Below are 24,605 nucleotides of genomic sequence, written 5' to 3'. Positions count from 1 at the left end.
ACAGAAGATAAACGAAATTGGTAAGGGACAGTTCTGAGTTTTAGAGAAAAGTATCAGAAAAATCGCCCACATTTAGAGAAGAATTGTTTGATTTGTTGCCTCAAATTCATTCACTTTTTCTTTTAAAATTGATTCATTCACTTCCACACACAATTATAAGGTTTGAAATACACAAGTTTCTCATTAATGACCATGGGTTATTTTTTGCTTACAACATCAGGCCCCGTTTTTAGCCATAATCTGCTAATCTCACTTAATCTTCACAAAATACACTTACTATCCTCTCCGAAAAAGGGATAAGGAAACAGGAAGAAGGTGAGATGACTTGCACTTAGGGAAATAGTCCGGCTGATGGTTTAGGGTTGAAAGTAAAGACACTTTGGGTCTTAATGACTGTAAGACTTTGGGCAAAATACTTCACCTATGTAGCCTACATTTTCCCAGCTTTCAAACTGTTACAGTAACAGCCACCTCTTCGATCCAGTCGGGCATGATTACATGAACGAAGTGGAGCAAGCGCCCGGCGCAGGTAGGCGGTGATAAACTGTGTAGTCATTGTTCTCCGGAACCTCCGTGGAGGCCTGGCCGCTCCGCCCCCGGCCGCCAGGGGACGCTGTGACGGGGGTCGGGCTGGCGCGCGGCCGCTCTAGCCCCGCCGGGGAAGTCACTGTCCTTACCTTCAGCAGGAGCCCGCGCCTCAGTGCCAGCGCCCGCTTGCCCTCTGCTCCGTCCCGCAGCCACCCACTGCCCTCTTGCCGCCCACCATGGCCCTGCTGCACTCCGGCCGCGTCCTCTCCGGGATGGCCAACGCCTTCCACCCAGGCCTTGCCGCCGCAGCCTCTGCTCGAGCCAGGTAAGCCAGGGGAGACGGAGATGGAGCCAGGACGACGGGCCCTGCCCAGCCGCGCGGCGGGCGCCCCAGTACATCTGTCCCTCCCCGCCCCCGTACACACACACACACACACCACACGCCTTCTCTGCAACCCCCTCGGCTTCCCTTTACTGGGGGATGAAGACTGGGCGTCCGCGCCTCACAGTGACCGTCAGGGTACCACATCCCTCTCTCCCCCAACATGGCACAGCAGGAGGGCGTGACAGCGCAGTCCCCTGGGGAGGGAAGTGTGGCCCTCTACGGCTCCCGGACTTCCAGTCTGGGCGGGGGGCAAGGGGAGAGAGCACGCGGGCCGCGGCGATTGGCTGGGGCGCCGGGGGCGCGCGTGCCCTTGACGGGCTGCCCTAGGGGGCGGCGGGCGCACCTGTCGCTCCCTCCCTCTGGCCGGCGCGGGTGGGCTAGGCGGCGGCTGGCTGCCGCACGTGTGCGGGCACCCGGGAGAAGCGCGTGGGAGGAAGGCTCCCGGGACACCGGCGTCCTGGCTCCGCTTTCCTCTGCATTTCGTGACCTTGGCTTGCGGCATCCTCCTGTCGACGATGCCGCCTACGTCCCGGTGACCCCTGGGCCTTTGGATGGGAAAGGGTCTAGGTGTACTGCGCCTCCTCTTTTTTTTTTTTTTAACGCTCTTAGGAGGCCCGGTGGTAGAGAAGTAGTCAATCTTCCTCTCCATCTCGATCTGCTCTTTCATTCAGTAAATATTTCGTAACCCCAGTTTCTCAGCGCCAGGCACTGGACCACATGCTGGCGATACGGCAGTGAACAAGACTGAGAGAATAATGGCGAATTGTCATTGCTCAAAAAATGACAAATACATAATTTCGTAGTGTGATATGTAGTACGGAGGAAAAGTTCAGAGCATGAAACGGGCTCTAGTAATTCTTTCCTAGTAAAGATCAGCGCCAGGCGATTAATTCATGCAAGAAGCCGATTTGGGGCAGGCTCCTTAACTGTACTACCTAATGAGGAACCAAGTTTTAAGCCCAGTCCCGCCCCCCACGCGCGAAAAGCTATGAACTACAAGGAGCAGGGCACTGCTTGCCCTTTTATGCCTGCCTTAGCCTTTCGTTTGAATGTATGCACCATGTCTTTAAGCCAGCAGAACAGTCTGTCCTTTCCAAAGCCCTACAGTCTTGGCAGTACAGTTTTAGTTTTACCCAGGCTCTCATGCTTTCTTCTCCTCCTGATTTGGCTCCTTGGCCCCTTGTCAAACAGTGCTTTTTAAGCCTGCTGACCTAGTCAGCCAGAATTAGGAACGAGTTATTTACACAGCATATTTGGAAAACCAAAAGGAAGCTTAAAATTATGGGCGAGAGAAAGTATGTTTCACCACTGTAGTAATGATAACATACTACTTGTTTTATGGATTTGGCTGGGTGGCCTGAAGCTCTAGTTACAGTACTTGGTGAAAATCCCTTGGGGTTAGGGTCAGTCATTATTTCAGTTTGAGAGCCTGACTCATTTTTCTTTTCTATCTTTTTCCCCATTAGAATGTAAATTCCATGAGAGCAGAGACTTTATTCACTGTTGTATCTCAGCACTTATATCAGTGCCTGGCATATCTTTCAGATTGAATATTTTCATTTTAAACCCTGATTTTTAACTTAATGCAACAGAAGCAAGTACAGTATGGCATTTTAATGTTGTATCTTAGATCAAAATCTAAACTTAGGTCAGTCCCAGTGCAGTGATATTTACAACTAATTGATCACAACCAGTTACAGATTTCTTTGTTCTTTCTCCACTCCCACTGCTTCACTTAGATAGCCTTTAAAATGAAAAAAACTAAACATATAGGGGAACTACAGTGCTGCAAAATGTGTGCCCAAAAAATTAAGTCTTAAAATATTTGAGCACCTGATGTTGAGGAATTGCTCTTCAGACTTAAACAATGATACATGATTGGATGGTAGAACCAGATGCCATATCTGGCCATGAGTGTTAACTGTTTAGACCAGGAAGTCAGAACCTTCACTCCTTCCACTATAGAAATGATCTCTACCTAGAGCCAAACGGTAAAAGTGGAAAACATTTAAAATAAACTCAACCATTGAAGTTTCTTTTTAAACAACTGGTTCTAATACAGTAAAACCTTGGCAATTGGTATTCTGAAGAACTGAGGATCCAACTATTTAAGTACTTGGATCATTTAAATAGAACTCTTTCTAAACTCAAGTTTATCATTTAGCTGCATATTTTAAACACTGGACATAAAACTTTTTCTTGTTGACCTGTGCTATAAAAGCATAGTGACTTAAGATCAGGCATAGTCACAGGTCAATGAAAGAAAAAAATATGCTAACGTATTTTGATTTATAATAATTTGTTTCTGATATTTAATTTTTAGTGAAATAACTGAAGGAGTATCACAAGACCCCTTAGCAAGACAATGCTTAACAGTGGTACAATAACCATTAGTTAGAAGATCACAATTGTGGTATTGTGTCTGCCATTTCTAGCTCTTTGATTATGGACAAGCTAATTAACTTCTCCTTTTTAAATAAGAATGTGAGGAAAAACATTTTAAAGTACTAAGTAGGCTAAAGCCCTGGGAAAATCGCAAGGCATTTCAGTTAGAAAAGCTTACCTGAATACTTTGTACCTAACATTTTTTGGTTGACTAGTCAATATTGCTCAATGTTTGAGACTTTGTGCTTATATCCAAAGTACATTGATAGCAATCACTTCGTAGGCCACAGGTTATCAGCTTCACTGTTGTCCCTAGAGCATTCTTGTTTTCATCTACTATAATTCTTTTAAGAAATGGAATAATGAAGGGCATAGAGGAGCTGGAACGTGATTATTAATGTAGAGCCAATCAAATTGAGTATCCTTGCTCCTATATTTACATTGTTTAAAATTCAATATTTTTAAGTTACTTTTAGAATTCTTCTTAAGAGATACAGCAGAAGACTCAATCAAGGCTACGGTTTCTGAAAGAATTTCTATGTTTAATGTTTTAAAGAACTTGATAAAAGGCCGGGCGCGGTGGCTCACGCCTGTAATCCTAGCACTCTGGGAGGCCGAGGCGGGTGGATTGCTCAAGGTCAGGAGTTCGAGACCAGCCTGAGCGAGACCCCGTCTCTACTAAAAATAGAAAGACATTATATGGACAACTAAAAATCTATATAGAAAAAATTAGCCGGGCATAATGGCGCATGCCTGTAGTCCCAGCTACTTGGGAGGCTGAGGCAGTAGGATCGCTTAAGCCCAGGAGTCTGAGGTTGTTGTGAGCTAAGCTGACGCCACGGCACTCACTCTAGCCTGGGCAACAAAGTGAGACTCTGTCTCAACAAAAAAAAAAAAAAAAAAAAAAAAAAAATAAAGAACTTGATAAATAGGTGCTTTTCACACTAACAAGAATGATGGCTTCTGTCCTTGTGGTTAAGAGCAGCGGGCAGTGGCTCCGTCATTAGTGATTGAAGGCCTTGGATACTGACTCTTTTTTTTTTTTTTTTTTTGAGAGACAAGAGTCTTGCTATGTTGCTCAGGCTAAACTAGAACCCTGGGCTCAACTGATTCTCCCACCTTAGCTTCCCAAGTAACTAAGACACAAGCTCACATTACTGTGCCCAGCTTGACCATGTTCTTGAAAACTGCTTTCTAGAAGGGTTCTCTTTTATAATCTGCCCTTGACATTCAAAGTATTCCTTTCACTCAGCAGTTAATGACAGTGATGTAGATAGGCAGGTGGCTACATGTTTTCAGGGTCTGAATTGTGGATAAGAAATAATGAAAGCTGGCTGGGCACCGTGGCTCACTCCTGTAATCCCAGCACTTTGGGAGGGTGGGGGGGGGAAGGCCACTTGAGGCCAGGAGTTTGAGACCAGCCTGGGCAGTAGCAAGACCCCGTCTCTACAAAATATTTTTAAAAATTAGCCGGGCGCAGTAGTGTGTGCCTGTAATCCCAGCTACTTAGGAGGCTGAGCCAAGAGAATTGCTTGAGCCTAGGAGGTCAAGGTTACAGTGGGCTGTGATAGCACCACTGCACTCTAGCCCAAGCGAGAGAGCAAGACCCTGTCTCAAAAAAAGAAAGGAAGAAAGAATGAATGAGAGCTTTCTTCAGGCCCTATTCACAAGTTGCTTCAAGGTACCTGTATCTGTTGTTTCTTGCTATTGCTTAAGTACTAGAAATAACCAAGCATCCTAGAGCTACAACAAGAGTGGGAGGGATTTCAAGTCTTGGCACTAGAGCTAGTGAGGGAGAAGGGTAATAATGATAATGTCTCCTGAGACTGGAAAAAACTAAGTACAGGTAGTAATAATTGAAAAGCAGTTCAACATTCAGGGGCGGGGGGAAGGAGGAAAAAAAGAAGAAAAGCAGAAAAGGCCAGGCATGGTGGCTCACACCTGTAATCCTAGCACTCTGGGAGCCAGAGGCAGGAGGATCATTTGAGGTCAGGGGTTTGAGAACAGACTGAGTAAGAACAAGATCCCATCTCTACAAAAAATAGAAAAAAAAATTATCCAGGCATGGCAGTGTGCACCTGTAGTCCCAGCTACTCAGGAGACTGAGGCAAGAGGATTGCTTGAGCCCAGGAAGTTGAGGTTGTAGTGAGCTATGATGAACAGTTAACATCAATCACTCTGCCAGGCTCTATTCTGAGTGTTTTTTAATACTTATACCAACCCTGTAAGATAGATACTATTATGCCCCCATTTTACAGATGAGGAAAGTTGAGACTTAGAGAAGCTAATTCACTTGCCTATACTCACACATCTGGTAGGTGGCTGAGCTGTTATTCTAATTCATGCAGTTTGCCCAGTACTGAAATTGTCCTAGGCAGGCTATTAAAAGAACTCATTAAAAGAAGAGACTAAGAAATCCAAAATGAGGAATAATCTGCCCTTAAATAACAGAGAACTAACTGTACACACTAATTACAACTATTGAGCCTGAGGCAGTTTTTAACTTGTTAGGAGAGCATAAATCCAACTCAGTACTGCCATCAAGTGTGTTTCATAGAGGAGTGAGGTGTATGAGTGCTGACTGGCCACAAGCTTAATAAGAGAGCCTTTGTAAGGAGAGAAATGTTAACGAAATAATTCAAGAGCTCATCAGCATGGTGAGCACAGAGAACTTCCACTGTGCCATGCTGAAACATTTGACTGAGATTAGATAAATGATTACTAAGAGAACTTGAGTAGTTTGGAGCCTTGCTTCCTTACCTTCCACTTTCTGCTGAAACAATGCCCAGTTCTTTCTCACCCTTATCCTTTATCGTAAGCCTCTGCTTGGAATTCCCTTTTTCTCCTCCTTTCATTGTTAGCACTCAGCTCAGGGGTCACATTCTCCTGGAAGCCTTTCTGACCTTATACAGTGTTTTCCTCCCTTTCCCAAGATATTAGGTCCTCTCCTCAGGGTTCCCATAAATAATATCCTGTGCCCCGGGCCTGTCTCTATCACTGTCCATCATCTCCCCCAATCGGGCATTGTTTGCAAGTCCCTGCTAGTCACCCCCCTGGAGTAAGCAGGTGTTTTACTCTTCTTTACATTAGCACATAGCAGGTTCTTAATGATTGATTTAAGAGATCATAAAAGACTTTGTGTTATGTATTATGAAACTATATAAAAAGCTTTCTTGCTTATTTCTTACTTCCCCTGATTTTGAAAAGAGGTATAATAATCTTTTTCTCAGAACAGTAGTTTACCATGAGATTTTTAAAAATCTCCTTTTGATACATTAATGCATCCATTCTGCCAGCAGGGTGTTTACTGGAAGAAAAGATGTCACTTTCCAAGGACCCTCTAGGAAATTGCAAAGATAGTTTTGTGGGGAGGTTGGGTTTTTTTTATTTTTGGGGTGTTTGTTTGCTTGTTTGTTTTTTGAGACAGTCTCACTCTGTCACCCAGACTAGAGTGCAGTGGCATCATCATAGCTCACTGCAACTCCAACTCCTGGGCTCCAGCAATTCTCCTGCCTCAACCTTCGGAGCCCCTGAGACTACAGGCATGCACAACTGTGCCCGGCTAATTTTTCAGTTTTTTTGTAGAGATGGGGTCTCACTGGTGCTCAGGCTGATCTCAAACTCCTGGCCTCAAGCAGTCCTCCTGCCCCAGCCTCCCAAAGTGCTAGGATTACCGATGTAAGCCACCATGCCTGGCCAAAATCTCAAAGATAGTTTTAAGTGAAAGTCTGAAAAATTTGTTTTTCAATATTTTAGATCCAATTTGGGGAATGCCAAATAAAAAGCTGTCAGGTGATACTTGGTCATTTGATTAAGATAGGATTGTGAGTGCCAGAGAAAGAATCATTGGTTACCTATTTAATCAAAATGACAATAAAACATTAAAATTAAACATATAACATAATTTTAAGGAACCTTAGCTCTTTCATATGTGAGAAACTATGTTTTTGTTTTGTTTAAATAATCAAGGATATAGCGGAGTCAACATGAAGTATTGTGGTAAAGCACAGAATCTCTACTAGCTCTGCTAGTAGAGATTTAACAAAGCGTTAAAAATATAACCTTTCATATTGTAGGTGAAGTCATTAGTCACTAAACCAAGGAAACTAGCCTATGAAGATCGAGCAAACTTTGTTAAAATGTTAATTTATCATAGCTTCTTTTCATACTTAATTATTATAAATCAAAACAAAATTTACTTTCCAAGTTTTGTCCTCATGTGCTCTTTTATATTTGGAACAAACATACTTTAGGATAGTAGTTCTCTTTTGGGAACATATTGAGATGTTATTTTTGTTAACATGCAATGTGTTTCCATCATTGCTATTTTCAGATGAATCAATAGATAAGTATAAGAAATTTCTCAGTTCTAATTTCTAATACAGTAAATTTATTAATGGTTATACCCCATATAAAAGCTCTTTGGGGTATTCAATAGGTTTTAAAAGCGTCCTGGGTATAATGGCATGCACCTGTAGTCCCAGCTACTGGGGAGGCTGAGACTGGAGGACTGCTTGAGCCCAGGAGTTCAAAGTTTCAGTGAGCTGTGATCATGCCACTGAATTCCAGCCTGGGCAACAGAGTAAGACCCTGTCTCTAAAATTTATAATACTAATAGTTTTAAGGACAAAAAAGTTGGAGAACTGCTGTTTTAGGACACTACTCTTTTTCCTTGGGGGGGAAAAAAACCAAATTACGTTTCTCTGTCACTGTTGATCCTGGTATATTCTCAACCACTCATTAATTATCTTTTAACCAAAGTAACTTCTTTTTCACTGAAAAACTGAGGGGGAAAGGTAGTGATGCCAGTCCTAGGTAAGCATTTTAAGCAGACTTGCAAAGCTCATGAGCACACACAGTAGAACTTTTACAGCCATACACATCCCTTTTATACCTTCCTAAAGTGGCAACAAAGACATTTTCATTTTAATGACTCAAAGGTATAGCCACTCTAGAGATGTAAAAATAAGAAGCAAAAGTATATCAGTGTGTCTGTATCTTTTCTTAGAAATTATCTAGGTATCCAGTGAATAATTAATTTATTAACTCATTATAACGTTACGCTAAAATTTTAAGTTACCTAAAAATCTTGGAAATTGTCTTCAAACTGACATATTATAGAATATAATTACTATTCTCCAAAATCCCATAATCCCAGTCTCATCATGAGAAAATCGTCAAACAAATTCCAATAGAGGGGCATCCTACAACATACCTGACCAATGTTCCCAAAACCATTATAGCCAAGAGGATTCTAAGGAGATGTGACAACTAAGTATAATATAGTATCCTAGATGGAATTCTGGAACAGAAATAGGTAAACTAAGGAAATCTGAATACTTTGTAGACTTAATAATGTATCCATATGGGCTCACTAATTGTAACAAATGTACCATACCAAGGTAAAATGTTAATAGGGGAAACTGGGGGTATGGGTATATGGGAACTGTACTATCTGTTTAATAATAGAGTACAAATATATGATTACTGTTGAAATTTAAAGTTTGTCAGAATAAAAATTCAATTTAGTTTAACACAAATTTACATTTTTTATAATTTATCAGTAAACCAGTGTCCATTCAGGGAAAGCAAATTCACATAGCATAAAATGTATGCAGTATTATACCTAACATGAATAAAAGACATAGCTGTTCTTATTAAATTCAATTTTTTGATGCATAACATAACCACATTTATTTAAGAATGTATTCCAATATGAAATGGCAAATTTCAGCAATGCTAAACCTGCAATTACTTTTTTTTCCTTTTTTTTTAATTTCAGAATATTATAAGGGTACAAAATGTTTAGGTTACATAGTAACTAGTCTCATTTACCAAAGATTTTCCTTATTTATATGAACTTGAATGTCTAAAATGTTTCTGAATTTAATTAAGAAAACAAAGTTTAAGTCTAGCACTCTGAAAGTACTAGAAATTTGGTTTCTTGTTCCTGGGAATTTCAGGAATGTTTGATTACTATAAGTGCTCATTTATATCTAAAACACAATCAGAATAGAGTACCTGTAATTTGAGACTTTCAAAATCTGATTTATCAGTACTCTCCAGAGATAGAAAACATTTCACATTCAGACACTCAGAGGTTTAAAAAAAAGCCTTTCTGAATTACTGACACGTAGAAAGATTATAGCTCTTCAGATCTACACCGTCAGCCATAGGTCAAGAACAACATAAAAACAAAGAACTCATGGATCTAATTTTTAAAAAGCTATAAAACTCTTAATTGATTTAGGCTCCAAGCAGACAAAGGCAAACAAACAAAAAGACTTAAACCGGATTCTCTGTTGTCTCTCACTTGACAGGGAATAGTTCTCTGCCATCCTTCAGAGACTACCAAAGGGTTAGAGCAGAAAACCAATTTCATAGTCATTGCTGCCACCCATAGGGACTAGCTTATTGTGAACCAAAAGCAAAATCCCAAATCAGTAGAGGATGGGGAACAAACTAGAGGAACAGTCATTTAAACTTCTGGGGCCTCCCGGCATTCGTTTTGGGATCCAAGGAAAGATAGGGTATACTTCCCCAGTAGCACAATTTACCTGACCTACTCAGGTGACATCATTGGCATTGATGGATCACCTCCAAGACTGTTAAAGTATAGCTGTGGGGGGTTTTTGTTATGTTTTGTTTTTTAGGTAAAATCATGACTAATACAAATGTAAAATGATAAAAATTGTCAAACATTTTAACTCATTAACTAATGAGGGAACGAGTAGGATGTAACAACCAGTTCTGCTGATTTTTAATTCTTAAATACCTAGCACCTCTTTCCCGCTCTCCACCCCTACTGCCCCACCGTGGTTCAGGTCCTCATCTCTTTATCTGTCTTGCTGGGTAACAAACCAGCTTCTTCAATGATCCTTCTGCATCCACCCTTACCACTCTGTGTACAGTACCCCATGCTACAGCCAGGTGGGCTATAAAGAATGTAAGTCCATTCAGGTTCACACCCTCACCTAATCACCATCTCCCTACCCCCGAAAAGAAAACTTTAATGATTCTCCATGTTTCACAACACCCCAGGTAAGGCCCGAGAACCTGTATATTTAAAAACAAGCTTTCCAAATTATGCTCTTGACAAGTTTGAGAACAGTATAAAACCCACACCTCTTAGGGGATTAAATAATACTCTTGCATGGCCTTTACTTACTGTCTCATCTTTTACCACTCTCACTTCTTCCTGCCAAATGACTTAAAATATTCTTTGCATGGGAATTCAAGTGAGGTTTAGACCGCTTTAAAAGCCTGCATTTGCCCTCTGTCTTCCCCATGATCATTTGGTGCCCCCCATCAGCTTTTCATTGCATTTGTATTGAAATTATTCGTGTTTTCCACTCTTCTACCAGGTGTTTTGAAGTCTTTTGCATTGTGGGGTTATTGGTGTCCATTGCTATACCCTGTGCATAGTAGACATGCAAATACTTATTGAAATGGATCTTTGGCAGCTCAGGCATCTCTGGCCATGGGGATCTAGCTAATGTGACTGAGCTGATGCATTTCTCATTTCAGCTCCTGGTGGGCCCATGTGGAGATGGGACCCCCAGATCCCATCCTGGGAGTCACCGAAGCCTTTAAGAGAGACACCAATAGCAAAAAGATGAATCTGGGAGTTGGTGCCTATCGGGATGATAACGGAAAGCCATACGTGCTCCCTAGTGTCCGCAAGGTGAGCTTGCCATCCATCTCCTGCTGAGTCAGGGTGAATAGACTGAAGGGAGCCCTGGGGAGGGGCAGGAATAGTGCTAGACAGGAGCCCTGGGTTCTAATCTACCACTAACTGCATGAATCACTCAGGTTTTCTGGGCGGTAGGCTCCTTGGCTATAAAAGCAAGAAGTTGGAACCACATGGCCTTTTCTAAGATTGAACTTTCTGTGGTCCTCATTTATAATCTATAAAACAAGCATGGTGTCATGTTTAATTCTGAGGTTACACGAGAGAACAAGAATTTAAACATTGTTTCTTGGTGAGAGAAATAGTCCTTTGTGGATGAGGATTACTGTTATTTTCCATTTCTCTCATTTTGATTGCCTTAATAAAACCCTCATACACAGGCATGCTCTGTCCTTTCTTCTTGTCGAACTATAGAATTTTCTTCACTCTCCTTTATTTTTATAATATTTTTATTAGTTAACTTTATAACTTTAAATAATGTCACTAATCTCCTTAGAACAATTTTTTTTTTTTTTTTTTTTTTGGGACAGGATCTCTCTCTCCCAGGCTGGAGTGCAGTGGCACATCATAGCTCACTGCAGCCTCAAACTCCTGGGCTCAAGCGATCCTCCTGCCTCAGCCTCCCAAAGTGCTAGGATTACAGCATCAGCCACTGCACCTGGCTAATCTTTTAAATTATTCAGCAAATATTTGCTATGGCTAGCAGGAACACACCCAAGCACTATTGTACATTACCTCGTTAACACTTTGCCTCAACCCTATGAGATGTAGAAACAGTTGTTCCTCCACTTAATGGAAAAGGAAACTGAGACTCAGGAAGGTTAAATAACTCACCTAGGGTCACACAGCTAATAAGGGACAGCCAGGTCTCTGATGCCAAAGCATGAAGATATGTGACTACTACTGTTAAACCTTTGAAGTTCTGAGACTGGCATATACCTTGAAATGCGTCTCATTTTATTTTGACTTTATCATCTTATATCTATTATATTTTAGGTGTTGTTCTTAAACTTTGTTCTTGTGCATTCCAAGAATGTCATTTTATGTTAAATAGTAACCAAGAGAGATTGTATATCCATCCACCTAAAACCTAATTTAGAGCAAACAATAAACTACAATAAAAATAAAAAGTATTTCTGTTGTGTAATATAAAGTATCAAAGTACTCTGCTTGCCCTTCTTGACAGTAACTTCAAATAAAAAAACAGAGCTTTAACCTCCAAAATTGAACTTAACTTTAAATATTTTTAAAAATGTTACAAAAATTAAAAAATTAAAAATTGGAGCTCCAGGTATCCATTGTTTAAAATTTTGTTAAAAACTTTAAATATTAATCATAATAATTCCAAGTGAGGAGAAGAAACTAAATGATTGCATTTTCCCTTGTCTAGGCAGAGGCCCAGATTGCTGCAAAGAATCTGGATAAGGAATACCTGCCCATCGGGGGACTGGCTGAATTTTGCAAGGCATCTGCAGAACTGGCCCTGGGTGAGAAGAGCGAAGTGTTGAAAAGTGGCCGGGTAAGCTAAGCACACTTTGACATCATACAGGGTCTGTTATTAAATTTAACAATTTAAACAAATTTACAATAATTTAAGCAACTTTAAAGAAATATGAAAGACAACTCATTTTGTGGGTAATGATTGTTTTGAGGTGGCTACACTGTTGCCAATAATTCTTCTTTAGATAGTAAATTGCCATAATTAAATAAAACATTTCATATGGCACCACTTCTAAACACGTACTACTAGCAATCTTGAAAATGTAGTAGTAATTTGACTGATAGATTTGGCACTGCTTTTGCTGTTTGGCACCCTCTGCTTGTGTTCATTTTACATTGACTATGCTTTAGAAATGCCTAACCATGCCTAGATTTAGGTCCATAATTAGCCCCCACCTTCATGTCCATAAGTTTCCAACTCGGAAAGAAGAAGTGAGCAGGAAATAGGCCGTAGGTGGACCGTGCACCCTGCAGCTGCCCCTTCACAGCCACTTTGGACATTGTAAGAGAGGAGCCCTTACAATGTGTGAGTTCACATGCATTGTGGTTTACTTTCTTTGGGGAAGAAAAAAATAATGCTTTTTAATGGATACATTTATATATTTATTTTTGCGGGTAAGTCTGAAGGGAGGAAACATACTAATTAGCAAAATTAAGCCAACATTGTCTCTCCTTCTTCCTCTGAAAAGCCAGAATAAATGCACTTAGTTCACAGATCCGCACGTTAGTTTGTTAACTCGGAGAGAAGCGTGCAACCCCAACCCCAGGTGATACAGTAATTATCGTAAGTCACGGACAGAATATGGCTTAGTTCTGTCCATATAGCCAACCACCTGTTAACCCCTCATGAAAACTTCTGTATTTTTAATTCATGCTGTGATTTTGCTTAGTCTGGTCCGTCTAGACAATTACAGCCTCAGTATGGGACTATCTTAAAATAACAGCTTGTCTTTTATACATTGCTGTGCCTTTGTAACTAACTCGTAGTACTGTCGGACCTACAGTTAGGTTTTTATTTCCATCATGCCCAAGTTTGCAGAGAGAAACTATTTATAAAAAAGTTTTTATATTTTTTTTAAATGATTGACATTTTATTCTATATTTTCTGGAAAAACTAGAATTACACTAAAAATAAAGTATGCAAAACCTCCTCACATGCGAAATGAAGCAACACATCTAAATCTCCCAGATAGGAATTAAAGAAGAAATAGGCACCTGTTGAGTCACATGGAAGTCGGATCCACTGGCGGAGGAGCCGGCCGAGCTGTCGGGGCTGTCAGGGGCCGTCGGGGCCGTCCGGGCCGTCGGGGCCGTCGGGGCCGTCGGGGCGTCGGGGCGGCTGGCCCTTCCCCAGAAGGGACAATGGGCGTGTGGGCGCCAGCATGGCCCCTGCAGCACTCGGCCCAGAGGGTGGCAACAGCGGCAGGCGCTGGGAAGCCTGTGAGGGCCGCTGCCCCAAGGTCCGGGCCTCCCGTGCCGAGGGCCCCCAGGGGCATTTGCCTGTCCCCCGCTGGGAGTAGCCACGTATCCCCTGCTGGGGCACGGTGTGCTCGACCACCTCTGCTTGGGCTTCCTGGCGGCCGCTTCAGCCTCTTTGGCCTGAGAGGCGAGTCGGGCAGGACCAGGAGGGGGGGAGCGCTCTGGACTCGTGTGAGGACTTGAGTGAGGCGCGGGCTACGGCCGCTGTCTGTGGCTGCGACGCGGTGTGAGGCGATGAGGTGCGGGCCCGTCAGCTAGAGCCACGCCCTCCAGAGAAGTCCAGAGGGTGAGCCGCGCTGCGAGGGCTGTCGGGAACGCGGCGCTGCCTGGCAGGCGCAGGGACGTCTGTGAGGGCCCAGCCCAGCCTTCTGTGCCGTGGACCCGTGGACATCCACCTGAACCCACCGGAGGTGGCCGTGTTTCGCTTGCTGGGACTCAGCTCTCCTCTTCCGCTTCCCAACAGCAGTTTCATCCTGTTCCACCGGGGCGGCGAGACGAGCGGGGCTCGAGGCGGCAGTCAGGGCTGACCAAAAAAGAGTTTTTCGAACGGGTTCCCCGTGTTTAATTCACTGCCACCCTAGTCCAGAAAATAAGTTTGTGTTTTGTAGAGCCTCGTACTTCAACAGTGCCTTCAAAAATATGCATATATATATATATATATATATCTTAAACCTACTATTGTTTCTTACTTATCCCGTAAAGCTGACCAGTTTGAATAAACAGATTTACCTCAGGCATCTTCCTGTTGCCCAAAAGATGAATATTTTCAGATCATGAAAACTCATAGAAGGGTGCCTCTTGGACAACCTTAAACTGTAGTAATAGGCCGGGCGCGGTGGCTCACGCCTGTCATCCTAGCACTCTGGGAGGCTGAGGCGGGAGGATCCCTTGCGGCCAGGAGTTCAAGACCAGCCTGAGCATGAGCGAGACCCCGTCTTTGTGAAAAATTAGCCAGGCGTGGTGGCGGGCCCGGAGTGCCAGCTACTGTGCAGTCCCAGCTACTTGGGAGGCTGAGGCAGGAGGATCACTTGAGCCCCAGGAGTTTGAGGTTGCAGTGAGCTATGATGACACCACTGCACTCTAGTGGGAGCAACAGAGCACGACCCTGTTTCCCAAAATTAAAAAAAGTGTAGAAATGTTCCAGTTACAGAAGTCTTTGTTCCTTTTCCACTCCCACTTCTTCGCTTGACTAGCTTTGGGGAAAAAATGTTTTTTAATGTAGTAATGTTATCCTAATACGCTTGTTGACTTGCTATCCTAGCAACTTTGATGTTCAGAGGATTGTTCTGTTTTGTATAATTCTAGAGTAATATTTTTATATAGTGACTGTTCTTAGTGTCTTTTTATATCTTTTTTCATATTGGGGAGGAATTTTTGTGTCCCGAAAGTCTCCTGTATAACACGGGGTGACACTAATAACAGGCCATAAGAAATTAGCTTCTGAAATACACAGGTTGCTGTCTGTACGGAGCACTTTCTCTCTGTGGGCTGGGCCTGTATAGAGTGTTGCACATCACTGATCATGGGTGTCTCTCCTTCAGTTCGTCACCGTGCAGACCATTTCTGGAACTGGGGCCTTAAGGATCGGAGCCAGTTTTCTGGTGAGTCTGGAAACTCCTTCAGGAAAGAGCCGTAAGTTAAGGATGATAGGATTTCCTATCGTGTGTGAATTTGACTGTCGACCCAGAAGGGGATTTCTTCTTTACATGAAGTTGGCAGATTTCTTGTTCTCTGATTAAAAAATGAAAGTACTTTGAAGAATTTACAAGGGGATATTATAATGATAATAAATTCAATTTAGTAAGCACTTACTGTTAACTGGGGAGCTTCTGTATTTTAGCTTGTTTAATGCTTATGGGGGAGGTACAGTTGACCCTATTTTCAAGTGAAGAAAATCAGGCCCAGCTAAGTCGTTGGCTACACAGCCAGTATAATTGTTAGAACCTGGATTCCAAGTCACTCCTGAGTCAATACTGCCTCTCAGCCATAGAGAAAAGGCAAGTTTCAGTAGAGAAAGATCTTCTCACTAAAATATGCCATCTTTTTTTTTTTTTTTTTTTTTTTTTTTTTTGCCTCTCCTTCATTTTTCCATTCCCTTTCATCCCATCTTTTAGCAAAGATTTTTTAAGTTCAGCAGAGATGTCTTTCTGCCTAAACCATCCTGGGGAAATCACACACCCATCTTCAGGGATGCTGGCATGCAGCTACAAGGTTATCGATACTATGACCCCAAGACTTGCGGCTTTGACTTCGAGGGTGCCGTGGAGGACATTTCAGTAAGTGTGGCTTTCAGAGTGGGATGGGTGAAATAATAAGGAATAAACCTCCTCAAGGACATTTGATGTCTCCCAGCGGGTCCCAATATCTGAGTTAAAATACTAGGAATGAGCTAATTCCCAGGCCTCAAGTTATCTTTGTTACTTATCAAATGGGAGTGATCCTGTGACATTTCAGGTAAACTGTCTCCTTTAAAGCTGTGAAGCAAAGTCATCACACTTGGTCGTTTTTCTCTTTAGAAAATACCAGAGCAAAGTGTTGTTCTTCTCCATGCCTGTGCCCATAATCCCACAGGAGTGGACCCTCGTCCAGAGCAGTGGAAGGAAATAGCAGCAGTGGTGAAGGTGAGGAGGCCGAACTGATTGGGGACAGTTCTGTGTTTAGTAACTAGCCTTGGATGCTTACTTTGGCAAAGTCTTAACAGTGAGTCTTAACCTTGGGCCTGCATGAAATGTCCACATGTGGATAAGCTGCCAAAAAAGGGGTCCTCATTTGCATAATCAGTTCTATAATTGATGATACATGAGCATTTGGAAATAATTTTTGTTCCTCAGCCTGGATGTAGGGAATTCTGATAAAACTTACTGGCCAGCCTGCACTGCAGGCATTGCCCTGGCCCCAGGATATCTGCTGGTGGTGCCTACAATTTGTATTAGTCAGTGGTTACTCGTTCATCTTTTAATGTACTGTTTCATGTCCTCTCCTTTCTGGCATTGCTGTTATCACTTATAGAGTGTAGCCAGCTGTCAGGGAAGACACCAGTCAAAATTCCTAGGGAGAAAAATATTCCTATTGTCATATGTCCCCGTTTTCACTCCTTTTGGTTTCCCTTTCTTTACCTTCTGTCAAATGTAAGCTGCAAACAGAATGATACAGAGAAACAGCATTTGGAGAGCACTCTTAAGATGAGAGGGTTCAAATGAGGTTGTTTCCTGAACCCTGGTATAAGATGACTCTGCCAGGATTATGTTAGCCCCAGAAAAGGCTGACTGGTCTTGTGTTGATGTTGACTGGACCAAAAATAACCAGACCACTGTGGGCTTTAGAAGAGCTTCTTGTTTGACCAAGCAGCATCCTGGGAAGACTGAGATTAAGATTCTCTTTTCTGGCCAGGCGCGGCGGCTCATTCCTGTAATCCTAACACTCTGGGAGCCCGAGATGGGAGGATTACTTGAGGTCAAGACCAGCCTGAGCAAGAGCGAGACCCCATCTCTACTAAAAATAGAAAAATTAGGCAGTTGTGGTGGCACACACCTGTAGTCCCAGCTACTCAGGAGGCTGAGGCAGGAGGATCACTTGGGCCCAGGAGTTTGAGGTTGTTGTAAGATAGACTGACACCAGAGCACTCTAGCCCAGGCAACAGAGTGAGACTCTGTCTCAAACAAAAAAAAAAAGATTCTCTTTTCCTAGTGTCTTCTTGAGGGGCACTATCCACCAAAGTAAAAAAAAGTATGTTGATATCCTAACTCTTGGAAAATTAAAGCATCTCCCAAACTGCCATCTGGGGAGAAAACTGTTAACTCTGTCTGTGTGAGGCAGGCATGGTTCCAGTAAGCACAAGTAACCATCTAGGGCATCTTCAGACAGACTGTCTAAAGCTTTGGTCTTCTCTTTCCTTCCCAGAAAAAGAATCTCTTTGCATTCTTTGACATGGCCTACCAAGGCTTTGCCAGCGGTGATGGTGATAAGGATGCCTGGGCTGTGCGCCACTTCATTGAACAGGGCATTAATGTTTGTCTCTGCCAATCATATGCCAAGAACATGGGCTTATATGGTAAGCTAACAGACCCAGGGTGATGTGTGTTTTCATGAGTTTGAAGAAGAGCTGGGAGAAGATGCCACAAATGCATAGAGTTTGGTGTCTGTGTGTGTGTGTGTGTGTGTGTGTGTGTGTGTATCCATGTCTCTCCTTACCCAGAGAGGAAAGACTGGTATCATGAATTTTCCTGATTTTTTTAGCTGTATCTTCTTCAGTGTCCTTAAATTCCTCAATCAAGGAAAATTGATTGTTGCTTCTTTAAACAAAAGTGACTGATCCATGAGCCAAGAAGATAGATACAATAAAAAGAGACATTTGAATACTCAAACTTTCTCTTGTGCCTCAATTTACCATTCTGGTTGTTGAAAACTTCTTATTTACAATAAAGAGTTTTTGTGGTCCTTCTGATGGAAACAGATAATATATAGCAAATTTAATCATGATTTGGTTTAGCGTATTGGGTAGAAGAACTAGAAGATGAAATCCGTTTTATCTTTTCAGGTGAGCGTGTGGGAGCCTTCACTATGATCTGCAAAGATGCGGATGAAGCCAAAAGGGTGGAGTCACAGTTGAAGATCTTGATCCGTCCCATGTATTCCAACCCTCCTCTCAATGGGGCCCGCATTGCCTCTACCATTCTGACCACCCCGGATTTGCGAAAACAATGGTAAAGGCTCATGCCAACCCCGGCCATCCACTTGTTCCCACCCCTGCTCCTTAATGCTAGTTTATAATTGACCTATACTTAGTGACTTACACTAACTCATAGATTCCATATGGGGTGGGGAAGAGTATGCAGTTTGTCAGCACTTTCAAACATGAGTTGATCTTTCCCTCTAAGAGACAGACATAATTCAGAAATGTTAGTTCCTTTTATTCTATCATTTCTATGTTAAATAAAATCTGCCTTCCCCTAAAATAGGAAAACTTCCTTAAGAACATCTTTTTTGAGACAGGGTCTCACTCTGTTGCCCAGGTTGGAATGCAGGGGAGTACAATAGCATCATCATACCTCACTACAATCTCAAACTCCTGGGCTCAAGCAATCCTCCTGCCTCAGCCTCCCAAGTAGCTGGGACTACAGGTGCACGCCACCACACCCAGCTAATTTTTCTATTTTTAGTAGAGATGGGGGGGTCTCATTCTTGCTCAGGCTGGTCTCAAACGCTTGAGCTCGAATGATCCTCCTGCCTAGGCCTCCCAGAGTGCCAGGATTACAGGCGTGCCCAGCCCCTTAATGTGTGCATTTTGATACACATTTGAGAGTTTATAGTGGACAAAGATGACAGATAACTGTGCTGATAACTAGGATATGGTCTGACCTAAGGGAGTTTATAATCCAGTGAGAAAAATACACATGTGACATTTGATATAAGACCGAATGGAATAAACAGTAACTGAAGGAAGAGCTGTTGATTCTAGTGGGGAGTTGGGAAAGATGTAATGAAGACTGTGGTGATTGAGCTGTGCCTTAAAGAGAGGAAAGGGCTTTCTTGGCAAAGGAAATGAAAGGGACAGGGAAACTGGGCAGAGAAATCTGCCTGAGAAGGCCCAGGCATGGGACGTGCATTATTCAAAGCGTGTGCAGAAAACCCCAAGTGGCTTCTGTAGAGAAAACAGTGAGGAGATTTGTAGAAGGCAACCAAGCTGAGAAGGTGGAGCAGATCGTGAAGCGCACTGGTTGATCCTGTGAAAAGTTAGAACTTTATTCTCTGGGCAACGAGGAGGACGGAAAGGTCTTGCTAAGGTGGCACCAGATCTAGTTCTGGTCATACCCCCAATGCCTTTGGGACTCGGGCCTCAAAGTGAATGGAGCTGGGAGAATGGGAACTGCAGGAAATTTAAAATCAGGTGCCACACCTAGAGGGGATAGGAACTCCTCAGCTCCAACCAGTAATCACTCTGCTAATGTGCCGTCAATTTTTCATTTTTCAAAAGAAACTCCAGATTTAAGCTTTTATGCACAAGTGCCCGATTTTAAAATGTTCCACTGGGTCAAATAAAATATGATTGGGACTTACATTTGGGCTTTGTTTGGCAGTTTGTAATCTCTTTTCTAACTGCATGAAATCACAGAAATGGTTTAGGAAAGCAAACAGATAAGAACAGGGAAATAAACTATAAATGTTTTGTTTTTTTTTTTTTTTGAGACAGAGTCTCGCTCTATTGCCCGGGCTAGAGTGAGTGCCGTGACGTCAGCCTAGCTCACAGCAACCTCAAACTCCTGGGCTTAAGCGATCCTACCACCTTAGCCTCCCGATTAGCTGGGACTATAGGCATGCGCTACCATACCCGACTAATTTTTTCTATATATATTTTAGTTGGCCAGATAATTTCTTTCTATTTTTAGTAGAGATGGGGTCTCGCTCTTGCTCAGGCTGGTCTCAAACTCCTGACCTTGAACGATCCACCTGCCTCGGCCTCCCAGAGTGCTAGGATTACAGGTGTGAGCCACCGCGCCCGGCCTATAAATGTCTTTAGGTCATCCAGTTGGCGAGAGCTGACAAGAATTTCCCAGAGCCATGGGAATGGAATGAAAAGGGCAGATTCTGAGGAAGGGAAGGATTGAATCAAGTGAGCCATGTAGATAGAGGTCTGCCCTCTCCACACCCTCCGACAGAATTAACTCTCCTTGGGGCTCTCATAGCACAGCAGTATTCTATTAGTTTTACAAGTGCTGCTTTGTTTTTTAGTTGGTTGTTTACAGGTTTGGTTCACAGCCTTCACCATAAGCTTTTTAAGGCAAGGACCAATTTTTCAGACCTCAGCACCTAGCAAATGGCTTGGTTCATTGTAGGGTCGGTCACGGTGCATTGTCTTAACTGTGACGGTAGGAATGTTTGTTCCATCCATGTTAAAAAATAAGGTCATATTTTATTGTTTAACCCTCAGATTTTACCTTAGTCTTCATAAGTTTTAGAGTGATTCATTCACTTTTCTTTTCTTTTTTCTGAGACACAGTCTCATTCTGTTGCCCTGTGTAGAGTGCAGTGGCATCGTCATAACTCACCGCAACCTCAAACTTCTGGGCTCAAGTGATCCTTCTGCCTCAGCCTCCCAAGTAGCTGGGACTACAGGAGTGCACCATGACGCCCGGCTAATTTTTCTATTTTTAGTAGAGACAGGGTCTTGCTCTTCCTCAGGCCAGTCTCAAACTCTTAAGCTAAAATGATCCTCCCGCCCCAGTCTCCCAGAGTGCTAGAATTGTAGGTGTGAGCCACCTTACCCAGCCTCATTCACTTTTTTTAATACAGATGCTCCTCAACTTACAATGGGATTACATCCCAATAAATATATTGGAAGTCAAAAATGCATTTAATACACTAACCTACCAAACATCATAGCTTAGCCTAGCCTACCTTAAGCATGCTCAGAAGACATTAGCCTACAGTTGGGCAAAATCATCTGAAACAAAGCCTATTTTATAATAAAGTTGAATCTCTCATGTAATTTATTCAATAATGTACTGAAAATGAAAAACTGATTGTATGAGTACTTAAAATAATAATTTCTACTGAGTGTGTATCACTTTTGCACCATCAAAAAGTTGAAAAATCACAAATTGGGAACTGTCTGTACTCAAGTGTGTTAACTATTTTAGTTGCCTAATCAAAATAGTGTTCCAGGCCAGGCGCGGTGGCTCATGCCTGTAATCCTAGCATTCTGGGAGGCCGAGGCTAGAGGATCACTCAAGGTCAGGAGTTTGAGACCAGCCTGAGCAAGAGCAAGACCCCCATCTCTACTAAAAATAGAAAGAAATTATCTGGAAAACTAAAAATATATAGAGAAAAAATTAGCCAGGCATGGTGGCGCATGCCTGTAGTCCCAGCTACTCCGGAGGCTGAGGCAGAAGGATTGCTTAAGCCCAGGAGTTTGAGATTGCTGTGAGCTCGGCTGACACCATGGCACTGTAGCCCGGGCAACAAAGCGAGACTCTGTCTCAAAAAGGAAAAAAAAAAAAAAGTGGAAAAAAAAAAATAGTGTTCTTATATATATATAATAGAATGCTGTAAAATAGCTTTCTTCCCTGGCCAATGTCTACACTTGACACCGTCAAAGAGTAAGAATTGAAGCACAGTAGAGGAGAACTCAAGGGAGGTAAAATCCCATGAACTCTGGCTTATCTGTCAGTGTGTGTCCAAAATGAGCTGCATCTTGGGGGTTTCTTACAGGTTGCAAGAAGTGAAAGGCATGGCCGACCGCATCATTGGCATGCGAACTCAGCTGGTCTCTAACCTCAAGAAGGAGGGCTCCTCCCACAACTGGCAACACATCACTGACCAGATTGGCATGTTTTGTTTCACAGGGCTAAAACCTGAACAGGTGAGTGAACTCCTAATTTCTCTGCAGCTGACCCATTGGTCAGTCTTTGCAAACCAGATAAATTCCTCATAGGTCATCTAACTATTAAGGGCTACCCTAAAAACAGTTCTTTGGGAGCCCTTTTAGGTAAAGTTATTATGTAGCATTCATTTTGTTTGTTTTTTCATTCATTTTGTTTTTTTTAATTAGTTGTTTACTTATCTGTATCCCCCGTCAACTTGCAGACTTCTGAAGAGCAGAGTAGTTGGTTTTTTGGGTTTTTTGCCCTTTTTTTTTAAGGGACAGGGTCACCCAGGCTGGAGTACAGTAGCATAATCATGGCTCATGGTAACCTCAGACTCTTGGGCTCAAGCAATCCTCACACCTTAGCCTCCCAAGTATCTGGGACCACAGGCACATGCCACCACACCCGGCTAATTTTTAATTTTTCTGTACAGATGGAGTCTCACTATATTGCCCGGGCTGGTTTCAAACTTCGGGCCTCAAGCGATCCTCCCACCTCAGTCTCCCAAACTGCTAGGATTGCAGGCATGAGCCACCACACCCATCCACAGAGCTTGTTACAATGAGTTCATGATGCTGCTTCTCTGAAGAAAGAGAGGAGAAGTAGCTGTTTGATAACTGAATTCTGGCTCTATGCTGAATCTAAGATTTTTTTATTCACCTGTTCCTGCCCCAGAATTCATCATCCTATTTCAAAATAGCTTATTGGTCTTTTGTCACTCTAAGCTAGCCCAGCAAATTCTGGGAATAGGGCTTAAGTGAAAAAATAGAGCTTCTGTTTTCTTATTTTAACAAGTTGGCTATTGTGCCATGCCAAGGCTGGGAAATTTCCCTGACTGGGAAGAGGTACCTAAGCTCTTTCCTCTCCACAGGTGGAGCGGCTGACCAAGGAGTTCTCCATCTACATGACAAAGGATGGCCGCATCTCTGTGGCAGGGGTTACCTCCAGCAACGTGGGCTACCTTGCCCACGCCATTCACCAGGTCACCAAGTAATTCCCTGGTGCGAAGGAACAGAGACAACCTTTCTGTCTTCAGCCTCTGCTGTTGTGAGCTTCACATGGAGCATGAGGGAGGGTAGATGGTGGTATGTGGATCATCTCTTTCAACCACAGCACATAACACTCGGCGATCGAACGTGTTTCTCAGAAAAGAACGTGCAGTGACATAGGACAGAGGCATCCGTGGCTGGCGTCTGGAACTTTGTGGCTCTAAACCAAACTCTCTCCCATCCTTTTATTTCCAACTTTTCTGAAAGAGTTTACATGTGCAACAAAGTCGTAGCACCAAAAAACCTGTCAATCATGCCATTGCAATATTTCAGAAGCTTTAATTGAAGTATATTACGGTGTCAGGGGTTCCTCGTGAGAAATAGCACATATTAGCAGCTTTGAGAGAAGACCTAGTTCTGTCATTAACAGTCAGCCTCATGTTTGTCCTCCAGTAAATGGAGCAACCTTATCAATAGACCATATTGTAGAAATTGTGTCTTACAATGAGTGTGCTGCCACTGCAGCAAGGAAGGTAAAAGATGCTATTTCTTATTTGAGAAAAAGAGGAGACTCACTCTTCTTCCTTATCATTGCTGTTCTTTTCCTTAGGCACAAAGATGTTTAGCCTATATTTTCATCCCATTCTACTGCTTGACTGACTGACAACCCCATCCTATCAGATTTATTTAAGAATGAAGGACATAATTTTCTGCTCATGCCATGGCCTCGCCTTTCTGGGCAAAGAATAGTGGAGAGTAGGTGACTGCACTTTATCTCGGCATCCTCTTCAATGATTGTGTACTTGTCTCCTGTCAGGGTGTTGCCTCTGCCCAGGTGGACCTTCTCCCTTGCTTGAGTGTGGTTGTGCAGTCACTCATCTCACATCATGAGTCAGGCAGTGCGGGGTAGAACCAGGAAAGAGGATATTCGGGGCTTTGTGTGCTACCAGCTGGGCTCAGGCTTCACCCTTTGGAAAGATAACCACCATCTGCTCTAATCATGTAGACTTGCTGCAGCCTGGTTTCTCTGTTACAATAAAATTACCGTAGACCCAACACTGTCTAAGTTACCGTTTTTCTTTAATGGGAGGAAAGGGTAAAAGTGGGTGTATATTCCAGAAGTCTGGAACCGTGTCCAACTGACCATAAGCCAATAGATGAATTCACTGTTCCAAATGTTGACTGAAGATGCATCTTTTTCTTCATCCTGCCATTCAGCTTATCCAGTCCAAAGACATTGAGAGTGTGCATGTAATCCCTAGGACCTTGGGAGACAAGTGGAGTCC

At 42.8% G+C, this 24,605-nt stretch overlaps 1 protein-coding gene across 2 annotated transcripts; it reads left to right on the top strand.

Moving 5' to 3' along the window:
• Window positions 1–666: 666 nt before the first annotated feature.
• On the top strand, window positions 667–24,401 carry GOT2 (glutamic-oxaloacetic transaminase 2). Of its 2 annotated transcripts, XM_069497908.1 has the most exons (10): window positions 668–853; window positions 10,826–10,982; window positions 12,379–12,507; window positions 15,509–15,568; window positions 16,082–16,243; window positions 16,484–16,588; window positions 17,868–18,018; window positions 18,505–18,670; window positions 22,176–22,326; window positions 23,202–24,401. In XM_069497908.1, the coding sequence occupies exons 1-10, from the start codon at window positions 765–767 to the stop codon at window positions 23,322–23,324; spliced, it is 1,293 nt and encodes a 430-aa protein (XP_069354009.1). In that variant the 5' UTR covers window positions 668–764; the 3' UTR covers window positions 23,325–24,401. The 2 variants fall into 2 exon arrangements, with proteins under 2 accessions (XP_069354010.1, XP_069354009.1); XM_069497909.1 differs by lacking the exon at window positions 12,379–12,507 and having other exon boundaries at window positions 667–853.
• Window positions 24,402–24,605: the final 204 nt, after the last annotated feature.

This window comes from Eulemur rufifrons, chromosome 23 (genome assembly GCF_041146395.1).
Source record: "Eulemur rufifrons isolate Redbay chromosome 23, OSU_ERuf_1, whole genome shotgun sequence".
NCBI classification, from domain to species: Eukaryota; Metazoa; Chordata; class Mammalia; order Primates; family Lemuridae; genus Eulemur; species Eulemur rufifrons.
The sequence above is the reverse complement of the archived record's forward strand: the minus strand, read 5'-3'. Positions and strand labels throughout refer to the sequence as shown.